We start from the raw sequence: 16,180 nt of genomic DNA, 5'->3' as shown, positions 1-16,180 counted from the left end.
AGTGCATGTTGATGATTTAATCTGCATTCATCCACGCAGAAGGTATCAAGCAGCAATACATTTCCAACTTAATTTCAAATGTTTTATTTTTTGCTACGAGATTGATGTAATTACATTTGATTAATTCTATCTGGAAAGTACAGATTACACAGACACATAGGACTACCAAATGTGGCCTTATTTTCCCCTATATTAGACACACTGAAGACATTGTATTAATATTCCTGTTATTTAGGGGCATCAGTGTTTACCGCACAGTTCATTATTCTAATTATTAGGCTGAAATTTATAATAGGGTCAAGTGACACATAACAGAACAAGCATTCTGTGACTACAACCTACACTACGATAACCCATTTCCATACATGTTTTATACAGCTACAGAGAATATTTAAAATGGCACCGTAGAAAATAACTGTATAGGTTAACATCTACAAAAGCATGCTTTCTGTGCCACTTAAGTCACTCCTTCAGGACTGTATAAATCCCAGCAATAAATGCCTGCAGAAATCGTGCTAAAAAAGGTGCAATCTATGATACTCAAATGAATACCATACAATGCCAGAGCACAATGAACTGCAAAGCAATACATGGCAGGCCCCTCTGTCAGCAAATGGTTAAAGGGTCACCTTTAGCATCTACAAAGAATACATTTTATGCTATAACAGTCCAGAGACATCTGTTAGTGACTGATATGTTTCTCATGTATGAAATAGCAGCTATTTTCTCTCTCTGAATAACTGCTTCTGTATATTGACCAAATGTGAATTCTAGGAGTCCCACTGAAACATTAAAAAAAGGACATTAGATTATATGCAGCATACACAAGTTTTTTGTAATGTTCATCGTGGCCCTTCCGCCAGCTGTTTTTAGAAACCAGTTGTTGGGATTCTTTGTCAATTCAATGTTTAGTGACGACCTTTAGTACATGCCTCCCACATGCTACAGATGAGATCTCCGGTTGTGACTTGCCCTCCTTGAGTGTCCCGCACGGGAATGCATAGTGCACACAAAGCGCTTCATCCAGCTTTTTACAAGCCATCGTGGGGGAAAGCGCAAGAGTTACAAATTCCCCCGCGGGCAGCATTCCTGGAGGGTAAACCACAGCCGGAGTCTTCATCTGTATACACACTAGAACATCTTGCTCTTCAGCGCAGAGACTCAGAATTTTTTTGTATGGCAACAACCACAACTCACGGTGAAAAAATTTGAAACTCTTATTTTAATCACCACTTCTTAAAGCCATTATAAATGTTTTTACATTTTTCGGTTTCTTTTTACTTAAAAAAAAAAAGTTACATTTTATTCTCATTTCTAAAAACCTAAGGGTTTTATTCATGGTCATCCTTCCAATTTTCCTTTCACTGATTACAGAGGTTTTTTTTTGACACCCTTAACCCATTGTTGTGACACCTGGGTAGAAAACCACTGAGAAAAAGAAAGAAAGAAAGAAAGAAAGAAAGAAAGAAAGAAAGGAAGGAAGAAAGGAAGAAAGAAAGAAAGGAAGAAAGGAAGAAAGAAAAAAAGAAAGAAAGGAAGAAAGAAAGGAAGATGCAAAGAAAGAAAAGAAGATACAAAAAAAAGATACAAAGAAAGAAAGGAGATAGAAAGTCTGTAACTAGAAATTTGATTTCCATCTCAGTGAAGACAATCACAGAAACACAGAATGCGACGGCAGATAAGAACCGCTTGGCCCGCCAAGTCTGCCCATTTTCCCATCTGCTGTAAAACCTCCGACCCCATGTGATCCTTGATTTTCTTTTGTATTTAGGATAAACTTCTGCCTATCCCAAGAATGTCTGAAATCCTGTACTATATTAGCTCCTACCTCATCTTTTGAGAGGCTGCTCCATGAAATTACCACCCTTTCCATGACGTAGTACTTCTTCACATTTCCCCTTAGCCCGTCACCCTCCACCGTCCGAGAAATAGCTCGTTCTAGCACTCCTCTTTCTTTGGAATATGCTTCCCTCCTGTACTTTGCTCAATTCCTTCATATATTTGTAAGTCTCTATCCATCCCACCTCTACTCCAAGCTGTACATATTAAGGCCATGTAATCTTTTCTATGCTGTAGATCATGCACCATTTTAGTAGCCCTTTCTTGCACAATCTCCAATTTATTTACATCCATCCAGAGATATGGTCTGAAGAGTTGAGGTCTCACCAATGATCTATAAAGTGGCATCAGCAAACCTCTATTTCTGCTGCTAGTACCCCATAGCAGGTGTGTGGCGGTTGCAGAAGCCCCGAGCTTTTCACCCAAGGCCTTTAAATTAATGCCGGGGGATTGCGTGAGGCCTCTGCAAATTCACTTACCTAGTCTTCGACGACGCGTCACCATGGCAACGTGGCGTAATTTGATTTCCGAATAGCTTTGTTACATTACTCGCCTAATTATAGGTCAGCTGAAATAAGGGAAACCAGGATCCTTTCCTCTATAGTAGTTGATATTGTGCCATTAATCATGTATTCTGCTTTTGGACCCAAGTGCATTATTTTGTACTTTTTGGCATTGAATTATAGTTGCCACACCCCATTCTTTCAGTCTACCTAAATCATTCGGCACATTGTGTATACCCCGTGGAGTCATCTTCTACAAAAAGGTATACTTTCCCCTGCAACTCATTTGTAATATGACTAATGAAAATATTAAAGTGTTTTGGTGCCTTTTAGTTTTACTTTCTAATGGCCCTACGCCGACAAACTTAACATGGCAAAAACCGAGCTCCTCATACATCCTCCCAAACCCGACGCTACAATACTACCTCCTTCCATATTACTGTTGGAAAAACCATCATTCACCCAGTAGCCCAAGCACACGGCCTAGGGGGTCACGCTTGACTCCTCTCACATTCAAAACGTTTCTAAAACCTGTTGCTTTTTCCTCTGCAATATCACAAAGAAACACCCTTTCCTCTGTTGCTCGACTGCTAAAACTCTGACTCAGGTCCTCATTCTCTCCCGTCTCGATTACTGTAACCTCCTGCTGTCCGGCCTTCCTGCCTCTCACCCGTCTCCCCTGCAATCTATCCTAAATGCTGCTGCCAGAATCACTCTACTCTTTCCTAAATCTGTCTCGGCATCTCCCCTGCTCAAATCCCTCTCCTGGCTTCCCATCAAATCCCGCATCTCGCACCAAATTCTCCTCCTCACTTTTAAAGCTTTACACTCTTCTGCCCCTCCTTACATCTCAGCCCTAATTTCTCGCTGTGCTCCATACCGACTCTTGCGTTCTGCTCAAGGATGTTTTCTCTCTAGACCCTTTGTATCTAAAGCCCTCTCCCGCCTTAAACCTCTCTCACCGACTGCCCCACACCTCTGGAATGCCCTTCCCCTCAGTACCTGACTAGCACCCTCTCTATCCACCTTTAAGACCCACCGTAAGACACACTCCTCTTCAGAAATGTTACTCTTACAGTGTGTCTGAAGCACTTATTCCCATGAGCGGTTATTTGTATTATTTGTTATTTATATGATTGTCACATGTATTACTACTGTGAAGCACTATGTACACTAATGGCGCTACAGTATGTAAATAAAGACATACATACAATATGATCTCCAATGGTTAAAGTTACATTCCCTCCCTCCCCAATCAGCTGTGAGCTGCACATATCAAATAAAAGTGACATGTTACAAGAACTACCCTAGTTTTTCTTTCATAGACAATCAAAATCCACTTGATATATATATTCCTATATCAGGAAACTATGGTTGCTATTTCATCTCCCAGAATCCTCTAGTTGCGTCATTCTCCCCGTTTGCTAGTTCTCTCAGCAATTTCAAAAAGTGCAATAAAGTTTATACATTTTTCCCCCCCTTAAGCGTAGAAAGGATTGCAGCTTAAATATTATAATAAACCACACAATAATTTCACCTTTACACAATGTCTGAGTAATTTACTCAGAACCAGATGATACAGGTCTAGATTTCTAAGACTCACCACACTGCAGACGCTGTACTTGAAGTTGCAAAAAGATCGAGGGGTGGAGAGGTGTCAATACTTTTTGATGGGGTCGTATTAGGAGATGTAGCTGTTGTAACAGGAGAAGCCTAAGAAATGTATAACAAATTATCATTTTAAGCAACTGGTTACAAATGTATAAAATATATTTCTCCTCATGATGAAAATAAACGTGCAGTTACAATTACACCCAAAAAATTACAAGAGCGTGTTTTAAAACCAACTTGGGCTGCACTTAGTGCCGGCGATGGCGGCAGTGCCATGACAAAACAAATGCATTGCCGCCGTCGCGTGCGCTTATAGTAAGCATGACGCGATGGAGCGACGGATTGGTCGCGATCACTGGAAGTCTTCTCTATTTGATTTTTCCAGCAACCGTAGCCTTACCTTCGCGTCGCCGGCACTATGAGCTTAGCCATAGTCGTCACCATCAAATTGTCTAATTCACATTCCTGGAAACCTGAATATCATTCACCATCAGCTTTTGTGTATTCACTAAAATGCAGTTCTAATTTACATTTCAGTACCAAGACAATTAAATAACACTTGTGAGCACATTCACATATCACCATGTACTGGACAGGTCTGCAAACCTGCTTTTCACCATTATCTCCTAGCAAACATTGCTTCCAGTGCACAGCCAGGGATTCTAGGAAAGTACATGCAAATGAGCCAAGTGTCATCTTTTGCTTCAAATCCATTTTAACATGGAGCATTGCAGCACATTTCTGTTCTGAGTCTAAATCAAAGTTTTGTATCGTCTCACTTTTAGATGAGGCCGATTAGTGTCAATGCTCAGAAGAATTCCAAGAAACGTGCCTGCGATCTATAATTCCTCTTAAAATATAACTTACTAAAGCATAGCAGCATGTGTGCAGCCTGAACTAGGCCCAAGTATCAGGAGCTGGGGTTCAGGAAGCCATGTATTAGTAAATGGGGTGACGACCCGGCAGAAATCCCTATTCAGGACAGAATTACCATTTTCTAAAGTGACACCCCTCAAGCATTGCACCAGATTAATGTACATTATTATGGGTAAACAGTATAATCGCATATAGGTCATGCAAAAAATAAAAAATGCAGCCATTTTGTGAGAGAGAGACTGTATGAGGGGTAGAAAGAGGGGGAAAAAAACCTCAATTACCTTGCCCAGTGGAGACTCAGACCTGAAACCACAAGTAACAAACACATTTACGTCACACAATAATGATTTAAAAAAAGCACTTAACTTACAAATTCTATTTCTGTAACTGGCAAATACAAACAATATGGTGGAATTCAGCAATGCTTTAGAAAACGGAAATTTTACGCCACCGATAATTTTGTTTCTACCGGTCCCGCCACGGCAGCGAGTGACATCAGGGGGCTTTGCCCATCTGAATGTAGGACACGGACGTCTCACCTGTCCGCAGTCTTATAAGCCCCTCCTATGCCTGCTTCAGGTCAGCTGAACGTCTAGCTCAGCTGAACTATATACTTATGCACTGAAAGAAAAGTCAAGAATAATATTAAAAAGGCAAAGAAAATGTACGTCAAAAATATGCACACAAAGAAAATAGAGGTGGGAACTAGGCATGCGCTGCCATGGAGGGACCACGAGAAAAGAAGTTACCGGTAAAATGTTAGTTTTCGCTCGTGTCCCTCCATGTCAGCGCATTACATGACGGAATATCCCAAAGCAGTTCCCACTAAGAAAGCATTGGGTTGGGTAAATGATAGCGACTCTGCTGTCTGCAGGACATTCCTTTCAAAGGCAGCTTCTGCTGATGTGATCGTATTGAGAATATATGTCGGGAAGACCAAGTTGTCGCTTTGCAGATTTGCTCTGCAGATGCTGGTTTCATAGCTCAAGAAGTTGCTATCGCTCTGGTAGAGTAAGCCTTCAAATAAATTGGCGCTGCGTCCCCATAAGCTTTCAAAGTCTGTATAATGGAGGTTTCTTATCCATCTTGCTATGGCGGTCTAGGATGCTGGTTTTCTGTTCTGCGGACCCGAAAACCAGAGGAATAAACCTGGATCTTCTAGAGGATTCGGTTCTGAAGCTATAGGCATTTATCACTTGCACAGTGTCCAAGGTGTGCAGATAATCTTCCTTCCGATTCTCCCTTCCTTTGGGGTTTGGACAGAAGGGGGCCCACTATTTCTTGGTTACTGTGAAATTTATTTGAGCGAAGACGGTATTGTTCTTAAGACAACTTTATCCTGGTGGAAAATGGAAAAGGGAGGGTCACAGGATAGTGCCCCAAGTTCGCATACTCTTCTGGCTGACGTTATTGCCATTGAAATACAGCTTTCAATGTTAACCATCTGATTGATATTGAATGAAGAGGTTTGAAAGGGTGTCCGATTCTGGTTTCATCTGGACAGAAGGTTGGCTTGAAGCTTTCTTAGGTGGAATAGAGCCAAGGGTACAGTTTCTATAGAGGCCACCATCTTTCCCAAGAGCGACATACAGTATGCGGCTGTGACATAGGTTGTTGTAGGCGTTATTTCCTTGCATAGATGTCTTAACTGATGTATCTTTTCTGCGGGTAAGTACCTTCACTGTTACTGTATCGAAGTGTATTCACAAAAAGCTGCACGTCTGGGAGGGGGCAAGTTTATTTATTTTTGTTTTTTTTACATGTATCAAACATACGTGTGGCGCTGCTGTATGTGAATGATGGATGTCACTTGTTTTTTTGCTCTTGCTCTGGAATTGACCCTCATCAAAATATCACAGACCTTAGATTAAAAATATTTGTTGCTGCCCGATGTGGGCGACAAGAGCCGTTAGTATTTTCTTAACACTCGAGGAGTTGTTACAAGGCCAGAAGGGGAGAGCTGTGAATTGGTTGTGTCAATTGAACACGCAGAACTGGAGGAATCGTATGTGTGTGGAAATAGATACTTGTTGGTACACGGCTGCCAAAAAATCTCCCAGAATGTAAGGTACTTATGACTGATTCCATCGCTAAATGTGTCATTTTGAATCCTGTGTTCAACTTTTTTGGTATCAAACAGTATACAGTAAAACCGTATACATTCTTGGCTCTTGGGTACTTCTATAAATCACTTGTTCCACAAGTCTTCAAACACCGTTTAAGTGCTTGTAATTTTTGTGGATTTTGGGTATGGATAACAGAATGAATATCAACTGTGCGGATTTTTGTAGAAACGATTGCGTAGCCATTGTTGATGATCTCCAGTACCCAAGGATCGGTAGTCGATTGGATCCATGCCTCTTGAACCACTTTAGCCTGTCCCAAACCACTACCATGTTGAAGATGGGGTTCCGCTGGATCTCAGAAAGGGGCATTTTGAAGGATAATTGGCCTGTTGCATAGCGTTGTATTACTCGCCTGAATTGTCTGCTCTCGAAATAGTTTGAGGGTCTTGGTCATTTGAATGCCAGTAGTTTTGAAAGGACATCTCAGACAATTAGATAAAGCAGGAACATGCGTCTTCTGTCTGAGGTAGGAATTAACCTTTTCCCCCTGTAATCCTTGTGATTATGTTCTCAAATTCTGAGCCGAATAGAGCTTTACCATGAAAGAGGATAGAAATTAGCTTATTCTGATGAAACATTGGCAGCCCAGATCTGGCAAGTTGTCTAGTTGCGTCAAATTAGGCATCGCAGAGAAAATCTCATGACTGACATGATAGTGTAATCTTTCAGGATGTTCCGACGAGATGTTCCCGATTTTGTATTGCTTCTTGAATACTGGAAAACCAGATCTCAATTATTCTTACTAGACAAACTGACCATTTTGGAAAGTGGGTAGCACAGAATCATTGGATGCAAAAAAGAAAATACATATTGCAAATAAATCGGGTAGTTTGCAAAATTCAAAATCTTTTGATGTCAAAATTCACATGGTCTCAAATAAAACAGGCATTGGTGTATCATTTGGGGATCCTGTATTTGAATGCTGGATACCTCTGACCAGATAGGTACACTTCGCCTCTCCCAGAATGCAAGATGGTACACAGGAATAGATGGCCACAAATACGTTTTATAGCACCACAAAAAGTGCAACATAAGCACTTGCATTTACAAAGGTAAAAACCAGCAAGAGGGAGAAAAGGGCCCTGACCCGAACGCCGCTGTGTCCCCTGAGATGTCAGCTGTGCGGTTCCGGATATGAAGCAGTCTCACGATCTGCCTCAGTCCAGTACCCACATCCCCCAGGTAAGGCGTCGGGACGTCCGATTCCTCTCAGCGAATCACGGCTCTAAGCGTTTCGCTTACGCTTCGTCAGGAGCCGTGTAATACAAGTGTGGAATGGTCAATTTATATAGACAACCTGATACAATCAGCTTGACGGAAGCTCCTAATATGGAATACAGCCTCTTTAGTAAGCCATCAATCCTCTTGTTCATAGGGTCTTTGAAGAATGCCACATTTTCAAGAGCGATAGTGATCCTTGTGATCTGGATACTGCAGGGTCCACTTTAGGAGGATTTTCCCAATCTTCCTTCTTTTCTGAACAAGTACTTTTTGTTGACATTCATAGATCCGTTTTTGCAGTCAGGATATTTTCAGTCGCTCGCAATTAAATCCTTTAAAAAAAACAATAAACAAAAAAACTTTATGAAGCGTCAAGATTCTGGCTTTTCTCTTAGATCCGTAAAATATTTTGTGCAGGGTATTAAGTCTTCCTTTTCCTCCGTAAACCCTAGGCTTAACACCATTTCTTTAATTAGCTTGTCAATATGTTCAAGGTTAAAGCTTGATTTATATTCTCTGACCTCTTCTTCATCTGAAGAGTTCAGATATCGGTTTGACATACGTACCCTCGTGTCAAGTCCAGGTCAGAAAAATCTGACTTGTCTGGGACATTTTCTTGACTTCTGCAGGGCTTCTTCATTGGCTTCTTTGAATGTTTCTACCATGGAGGTTTTAAACCAATTCAAGAGCTCTGACATCTGCGCAGGGGTTTCCTGCAATGCAATTTGCCCGATGCATATCTGACAATTTGCCTGGGTAACCCACCTCCAGCCTTACACTACAGCTCATGCAATTTAAATGCTTATATTTAGCAGCACAATTTTTTGGTCCAAAAATAGGGTTCTCAAGGAAATAGAAAGCACAGAACAAAGTTCCATATAGGCGGTGCTACAAATGGATAGGACAATCAATGTCAAAGACAGATAAATCAAATAAACTTGCTTGAAGAACCAAATAAATATCAAACGACAGAGTAAATAAATGCTGAAAAAAACAGGGGTGAAAAACTCATTGAAAGGAGGTAAGCATAAATATCCTGATAGGTGGTACAGATGGAGGAAGTAATCACCAATCCTCTGTATATCCTCCTGTGTAGACAGCCTCCCTAGAGCATGATGATCCCTGTATATATCATCCTAGCAGAATCCCACATAGCGTATGAGCCAAAAAAGGGGGAAATTACTCACATAAAGTCTTAGATAGGTGTCATCTGTTGGCGTGCCTCACATGATGTAGCAGACTGGTGATCCCACGAGGAGAAGGAAGAATGGAGCACAGCCGTGCAATAGAAAAAGGCAAATCGGTGCTACAGTATGGTACTTAATGAAAAAATCTTTTAATGGTCAACAGACAACATGGTGCAGAAGAAATAAAAAGCCACTCTTACGCGTTTCACGCTGTAGACAGCGCTTCGTCAGAGAGTATACTATTCTACTACTTACCTCCCCCTACCGGAAGTGACGTATACTCTGGTTTATTTCCAGACGGGGAGGAGGGATTAAGGTCAGACAAACGAAGTAGAAAAGTGGGGCGATAGATTTTCCAGCAACTAATCATCACTAGAAATAACCTCCCTGTACTCAATGTACCTCCAGTACAGTGTGAATCCACAGCTTCGCATATGTGCAGGAGATTCCGGTCTTAGCAGGTGCTCCGGTTTCTGGCGCACGCCGATGATGTCAACAGAGCCTCTGCATATCAAAAATATCCTTGCTTGACGTGGTCGTCAACCATGTGTGCCGCCTGACGGCAGAGTAGGACGGCGGCTCTATACGGGAGGAAGCATGCAGGCTCTCCGCTTCTGAATTCAGCAGAGGAGACAGTGTGGAGGGAGGTGCGGGGGAAGGAGTGCCTGCCGCTGCTACCCAGCTGAAATGTATTAGTCTGCTGTGGTGGCATGAGAGACCGACAGGGCATTAGAGTGCGTCCTGGGTGGAGGTAGGGCAGCACGATGGCAGCCCGTGGTTGTACTCCCCACCAGAGGATTCAGAGAGGGGTTCTGTTGAAGAAAAAAAAAAAATTGTCCTCGTACAGCACAGGACGGACCTGAAGCAGGCATAGGAGGGGCTTATAAGGACACAAACAGGTCAGAAGTCTGTGTCCTACCTTCAGATGGGCGGAGCATACTCTGTCAGGTCAGGCAGGGACAGGAGAGAGAAATATAAATGAACCCTTGCAATATTATTATTCTGGACAATCTGATGCATTTACTTGCGATCTATCGGCCATAGCAGAGTACTGCATCTATGCAAAATGTAACTTCCACACAACCGTTCCAAACAAAAACCATAGCTGCATCTTTGGTATTTCTCGAATGCCGTCACATTTCTAACCATCTTGCTAGTACACGGGGCAGCAAAAGTGTTTGCAATAAATAAAAACAGTGGATATAAAAATACAGCTAAAATACAAATCGGTTTGTTTACTGTTTGAAGTAATTAGGTAGGCAACTAGCACAATAACACGAAACCGCTTTATGTATTGTTATAGAATCAATAGCAAATATGTAATAATTCTACAAAAAACAGATTAATTGGAATTTGCATAAATATTTGTAATACGTTGTACGTAATTGTATTGATTCTAACTCCAATCCCACTTAGCATGAATGGATTTCAACATTTTGCACACATTTCCAAATGCAAAAATTAAAAAAAAAAGACAAGATACAGTTCAACCCCGTTATAGCGTGAGCCGCTATAACGCGTTTTGAGCGTGGACCACGATTTAAAAAAAAAAAAAAAAAAAAAAAAAGGCGGGGGGGGGGGGGGGGGGGGGGTTTGCACATACACTACACACACTAACTACACCACACACACACACACACACACACACACTACACCCTCCCCCCCCCCCCTGGTGTCATGGCTGCTGGGGGCATCGTGGGGCTGCTGGGGGGCGGGATCAGATCAGTGCGTGGCTGCTGCTGGGGGGGTGAGAATCGGTGCAGAGCTGCTGGGGAAAAATAAAATATCGGTGCAGGGGTGCTGTTGGGGGAAGTGCGGCTGCTGGGGGAAGTACGGTGGCTGCTGGGGGATTGTGCAGGGCTGCCGGCGCCTCACTCCACCTCCTCCCCCCGATCGGGCGCGCGGCGGCCATTTATTTTTAATTTTTTTTATTTATCGCGACCCCGGTTATAGCGTGGACGGACCGGGTGGTCCCCGAGGACCGCGCTATAACAGGGTTGAGCTGTATTTGCACTAGATGTCTATAAAGAAAAGTAGTGAACATTTGCACAATGTGATGAAAGGAAAGGGTTATTTACAGTAAGGGCAGCTAAAATTTGGAATTCATTAACCAGACACACTTTAATGGCAGATACAATAAATATCCAAAAAAATGAAATGAATAAAGACGGTTGGACATCTTGCGAAATAGAAAAGGTATACAGGGATATACTAAACAAACAAAACATACGAAGGATGTTGATCCAAGGAGAAATCTGATTGTCAATACTGGAGTCAGGAAAGGAATTTATTTTTCCCCTTCGAGACATCATTGGAGAATGTGTCACTGGGGTTTTTTGTTTGCCTTGCTTTGGATCAATACATTATAAATACAAATATAGGATAAGTATTGGTTGTGTAACGTTAACACATGGAACATGGCTTTGTTCAACCTCATCTACTATTTAGAACTATGTAAAAAGGGCAAGTAAGCAATATTGTATTCAATGAACGCTCCTGCTGACAGAAGACCTCGCAACAGATTGCAGAGCAATACTCTGATGGCTCCTCTGGCAATGAACGGGCAAACATGCAGCCTCTAAAGCAACGGCCCCGGTGCTACACGCGTGCCCGTCGGGGGGCATGGTCAGCGCTCCGTCGCCAGTTCTGAAGACAGCTTTACGGTCGTCAGAAAAATCTGGCCGCGCAGCACGGCGGCCAAGGTAGGTAGTGGGCCCGGCCCCATTGAGGGGCGGTTCTTGTCCCTGCAGCAGGCACCGGGGACCTAGCCTTAAACATGCTGTGAGGCCACTTCTCCGCAATGGAGGAAATTCCAGTCCCATTCATTTTGAACATATTGAACAGAAGCCGTAGCTTGTTTTTTCTGTTAACTGGTTACCGAGATCGAAATGTTAACTTTAAAGGGGCTATCAGGACTTAAATGTAAGATTTCTGTGAAGGTAACACAATCACGCGGTCTATGATTATCCATGCTGATCCACGCTACGAATTCATGTTTGTCTAAAACTTAATTTGAAACATTACAAAATCATTGTTGCTTGATGATCTTTCCATTGCTATTTTCTTTTGTGTTATTTGCCATCAACAGCATTGTGTGTGATAAAGTATGCTCAGGCAGTATTATAGAAAACTAATACAGTATTCACTATCCACGGACACACAGAATTAAATAATTTGTCACAAGCATTCTCTGCTGGTTGTAAAACCAAAATGATTTTATAAAAAGGGTATTTTTTGTAAGTTGTTGTACCCTCTCTAATTTCAGAAATAGATATTAAAGGGTAAGAAACTATTCATATGATTAAATCAGCCAAGTATAAATTATCCAAGCGGTGTTTGTAAAAATAGCAGCCAGAAATGTAGGGCAGTATAAATGCACTTCTCTCCCTCATTCTGTCTGTTCTCTAGTTGGTGATTGAATAAGCAGGGGTGTGCAGAAGCAAGATTACATTATCACTAGAGAATACAAGACTGAAAGCTGCCCCTTTCTCCAATGAATGAAGTGAAAACAAACGAAAATGGTCAGAAAATGTAATAATAAAAAAATGACAATGTTTTAAGTTAATCAATTAACACGATGTACCCATTAAACACATCACTTCCCTTATAAGCAAATATAAACCTGTATGTTTGTGTACTGCAAGTGAAGCAATACTATCCTACTGTGCCACTAACAATAAGTACTTAATGAGCATGAACTAGTAATGTGCATGCAACTCTAAACCCATCTACTGAAACACCAAGTGTTACATCTGTACATACCCTTCACTGAAAAATCCAGAGCAGCAAAAAAATAAAGGGAAGACTGTCATTGAGTTTGAAAGATTGCAAGTCAAAATATTAGTGCATGGTACTGTATAAGATCATTATGTATCTATATTACAACTCTAAGAGAGGGGAGAGAAGAAAATCCTTTAGGAAAGGGTGCACTCCTGCATAAACCACTTTGGCATAAATATATACACCAAAAACCAGTGAGGGTTTATAAACCGTTGAAATATCAAAACAGCCCAACAGAGTGTGGTGTATTTTAATCTCTCAATGAAGACCGTAACCCTAAACGCTATATACTTTGGGGCATTTCTGGTTTATTAATTACCCAAATTAGTACATTACTGTGTAATTACCACAAACTAATATTCATGTATTATAAAATACATCATATTTATTGATATATAGTATAAAACAGACACTATCTGAAAGAACTCAACAGCAGACATTGTGTTTGCCCAGACGTTGCCACAAGCAGTGTCAGAATGTCTGCAAACTTCTATCATCTCATCTATCATAACGATGCATGCTTACATACCTGTTTCCAGGTTTCTTCCCTTCCAGTGTATTTAAATGTTGCTCTAAGGTTTCCATTAAACTGCTGGGAGCCTACAAATTGAATATGAAAAACAAAAAAGGTTTAATTTTCTGACCGCACCAATAAAAAACACAAAATACCCCACAAGAATGGTATGATTTATATTGTACCCCAATTAATCACCCCTGAAAAACGCAAAAACATGCTCCCCTCCCCCCCCCCCTAAAATCCAGGGCATTCATCTGCAGGGCCATGCTGCATATACAGTATCAGTTCAAAAGGCAGCACATGATTTAGGCTTCCAGTGCTGAAAGGGAAAACAAGTAAAACAAGTGTACAAATAGGGAAAGCAGCAAACCCCTGGTGTGCACAGATATTAGGAAGGCCAAAGTAGTTCATGCTGTAGATGCCCAGGTGTAAAGCAAGAAGTGTAACAACAGGAGAGGTATACGCATAGTGATTTTCAAATACAATACGTTTTCAGTTGCAGAGACTAATTTCTTTAGAATGCTCTTATATGTACCCATGTTTTCTAAGCAGTACTGTACAAGATAGCTTTTGGAATCGTAAGGTGCCTTATGCAATAGCGCAGCAATGTAAATATACTGTACGACTGTGTGCAGCATTCATGTGCAAAATGACCAATCCTTTTATAGATACAGTACCTTCACTACAAGCTCCACCTCAGCTATCTGGTTTTCTATTCTATTGACGTTCCACTGCGGTAACAGTATTTGCAGATGAATTGACCAAAATCTAAATGTAATTTTATACTTTTGGCACAGGTTTACCTAGTGTTATAAGCACACACAAAAAAGCTAAACATTTGGGAAGTGCCTCAGAAATTGGTAAAGCTCTTCCTTAAAAATCAAAATCAACTAACTTTTCCTCAAATTCTTTTTGTTGGTTACTGCACACTTCTATCAAAACTAAAAAAAATAATGGATAGATACAGTGACATACAAAATGCCAACACTTGGGAAGGAACGTATTTTTCCCCTTATGAGATCATTGGATAAGGTTTCACTGGGGTTTTTTGTTTGCCATCCTCTGGATCAAAATACTGTAAATACAAACATAAGATAAGTATCGGTCGTCTAAATCTACCATTGGTTGAACTTGATGGACATGTCTTTTTTTCAACCTCATCTACTACGTAACAGTAACTACTGTATGTACCTCCATAATATTGATATGTTCTTGTTGAGCTTTGGCAGTGTCCCTGGCCCTATGCAATTATGTGCGTACTGTGGTTTTTAAGGAGGGCAAAAATTGAACCATGTGCTACATACAATACATCAATATATCAGTTGCTGTATTTTCTAAGGTTCAAATGAATTAATCAATATTCTGAAATAGTCGAATTGTTCATTGCTCTTTGAATTCACCTACTTGTCCTAAACCTACATAAGGTAATTGGTTTGGACCATTGTGTTTGGAGACTGAATGATGATGCTGGGCTTGTGTCTTTATTCACAGATTAACATCTTCTATAAAATTGCATCGGGAAATATTTTGGTCCTAAAGCACGCAGTTAGTAAATAGAAATAGTTTTTTGCCTGTCTTTATTTACTTAATTCTGAAACAATATACTATATTAAAAACAAGGTTTAAACTAAGGCAACCATTGTGTACTTTAGCAGCACCGACCTCTGTATTGTTGCTTACTGTATTTACATATTTAACTAAAAACAAATGTTCACATTTAATCATCTTTGAAGCAGTATCCCCTCATAAAAGGTCTCCCCTGTCACACTCCCCTCCCCCTTCCTCCCCTCCCCCCTCTTACCACTGGTATCCCTCTGGTTCAGGAAATACCTCTGTTATTCTGCCTCTTTGGGGAAATAAATAGGGCCAGCGTGCAAGGTCATTTGCAGAGGGCCAAGGACTAAGGGGAATGTTGTCATGATGTGGAACAAGGTTGGCACAAGCGCAGTAAATATTTCCTGAACCAGTAATAGGCCTTACATTCAGTTAAAATAAAGTGTTCTTTGATCTTTAGATACTAATACTTTTCAGGGGTTTTGCAGCCAAAGTCTTTGGGTGGAAGAGGGGCTGTGTCGACAATGTTGATACCTAAAGAGGCCAATAACTGCTGCATATGCTCACAGGATCTATACTGTCAACTCCTCCTATACTGTATGTACTGCACTTAGAATGTTAACATGCAGAAAGGGTTCCTGCTTAAAAGATCACATTAGCTGCACACCCATGCTCTTGTTACAGAAATTCGAAAAGCAGAGGGAAAGTATATAGTTGAAGCGTAATCTTCAAACTACTGTAAGTACTAGGTTGTACATTTTGAAGAGAGGATGAGGATAAAGCTACAGTTAGAAGCAAAAGTATATATATTATAAAAAAGAAATAAATCATATGTCAGAATTACCGGTTCATCGATGATACCATCCTTAAAAGAAGAAAACTCAATTATTTAAGATTTCAGATCAGCCAGGAATCCAGATTTAGCAATGTATGTGCTATTTTATTTTGCAGTTTCTTTCAGAGCAG

The 16,180-nt window shown here is 40.9% G+C and overlaps 1 protein-coding gene across 10 annotated transcripts in view; it reads right to left on the bottom strand.

The window, feature by feature from the left end:
* SNAP91 (synaptosome associated protein 91) overlaps positions 1-16,180 on the bottom strand; it is a 177,091-nt gene that overhangs the window by 45,161 nt on the left and 115,750 nt on the right. For 7 of the 10 annotated variants that reach the window (XM_075597913.1, XM_075597917.1, XM_075597919.1 and 4 more), the window contains exons 10-13: positions 16,059-16,079; positions 13,673-13,743; positions 5,111-5,132; positions 3,946-4,055 (exon numbers count right to left, since the gene is read on the bottom strand). In XM_075597913.1, coding sequence (XP_075454028.1) covers positions 3,946-4,055; positions 5,111-5,132; positions 13,673-13,743; positions 16,059-16,079 — 224 coding nt within the window. Of the gene's footprint in view, positions 1-3,945; positions 4,056-5,110; positions 5,133-13,094; positions 13,132-13,672; positions 13,744-16,058; positions 16,080-16,180 lie in introns of those variants that run through there. The other 3 variants (XM_075597918.1, XM_075597923.1, XM_075597922.1) reach the window with 2 other exon arrangements.

Source organism: Ascaphus truei, chromosome 4 (assembly GCF_040206685.1).
Source record: "Ascaphus truei isolate aAscTru1 chromosome 4, aAscTru1.hap1, whole genome shotgun sequence".
In the NCBI taxonomy this organism is placed as follows: domain Eukaryota; kingdom Metazoa; phylum Chordata; class Amphibia; order Anura; family Ascaphidae; genus Ascaphus; species Ascaphus truei.
The sequence above is the reverse complement of the archived record's forward strand: the minus strand, read 5'-3'. Positions and strand labels throughout refer to the sequence as shown.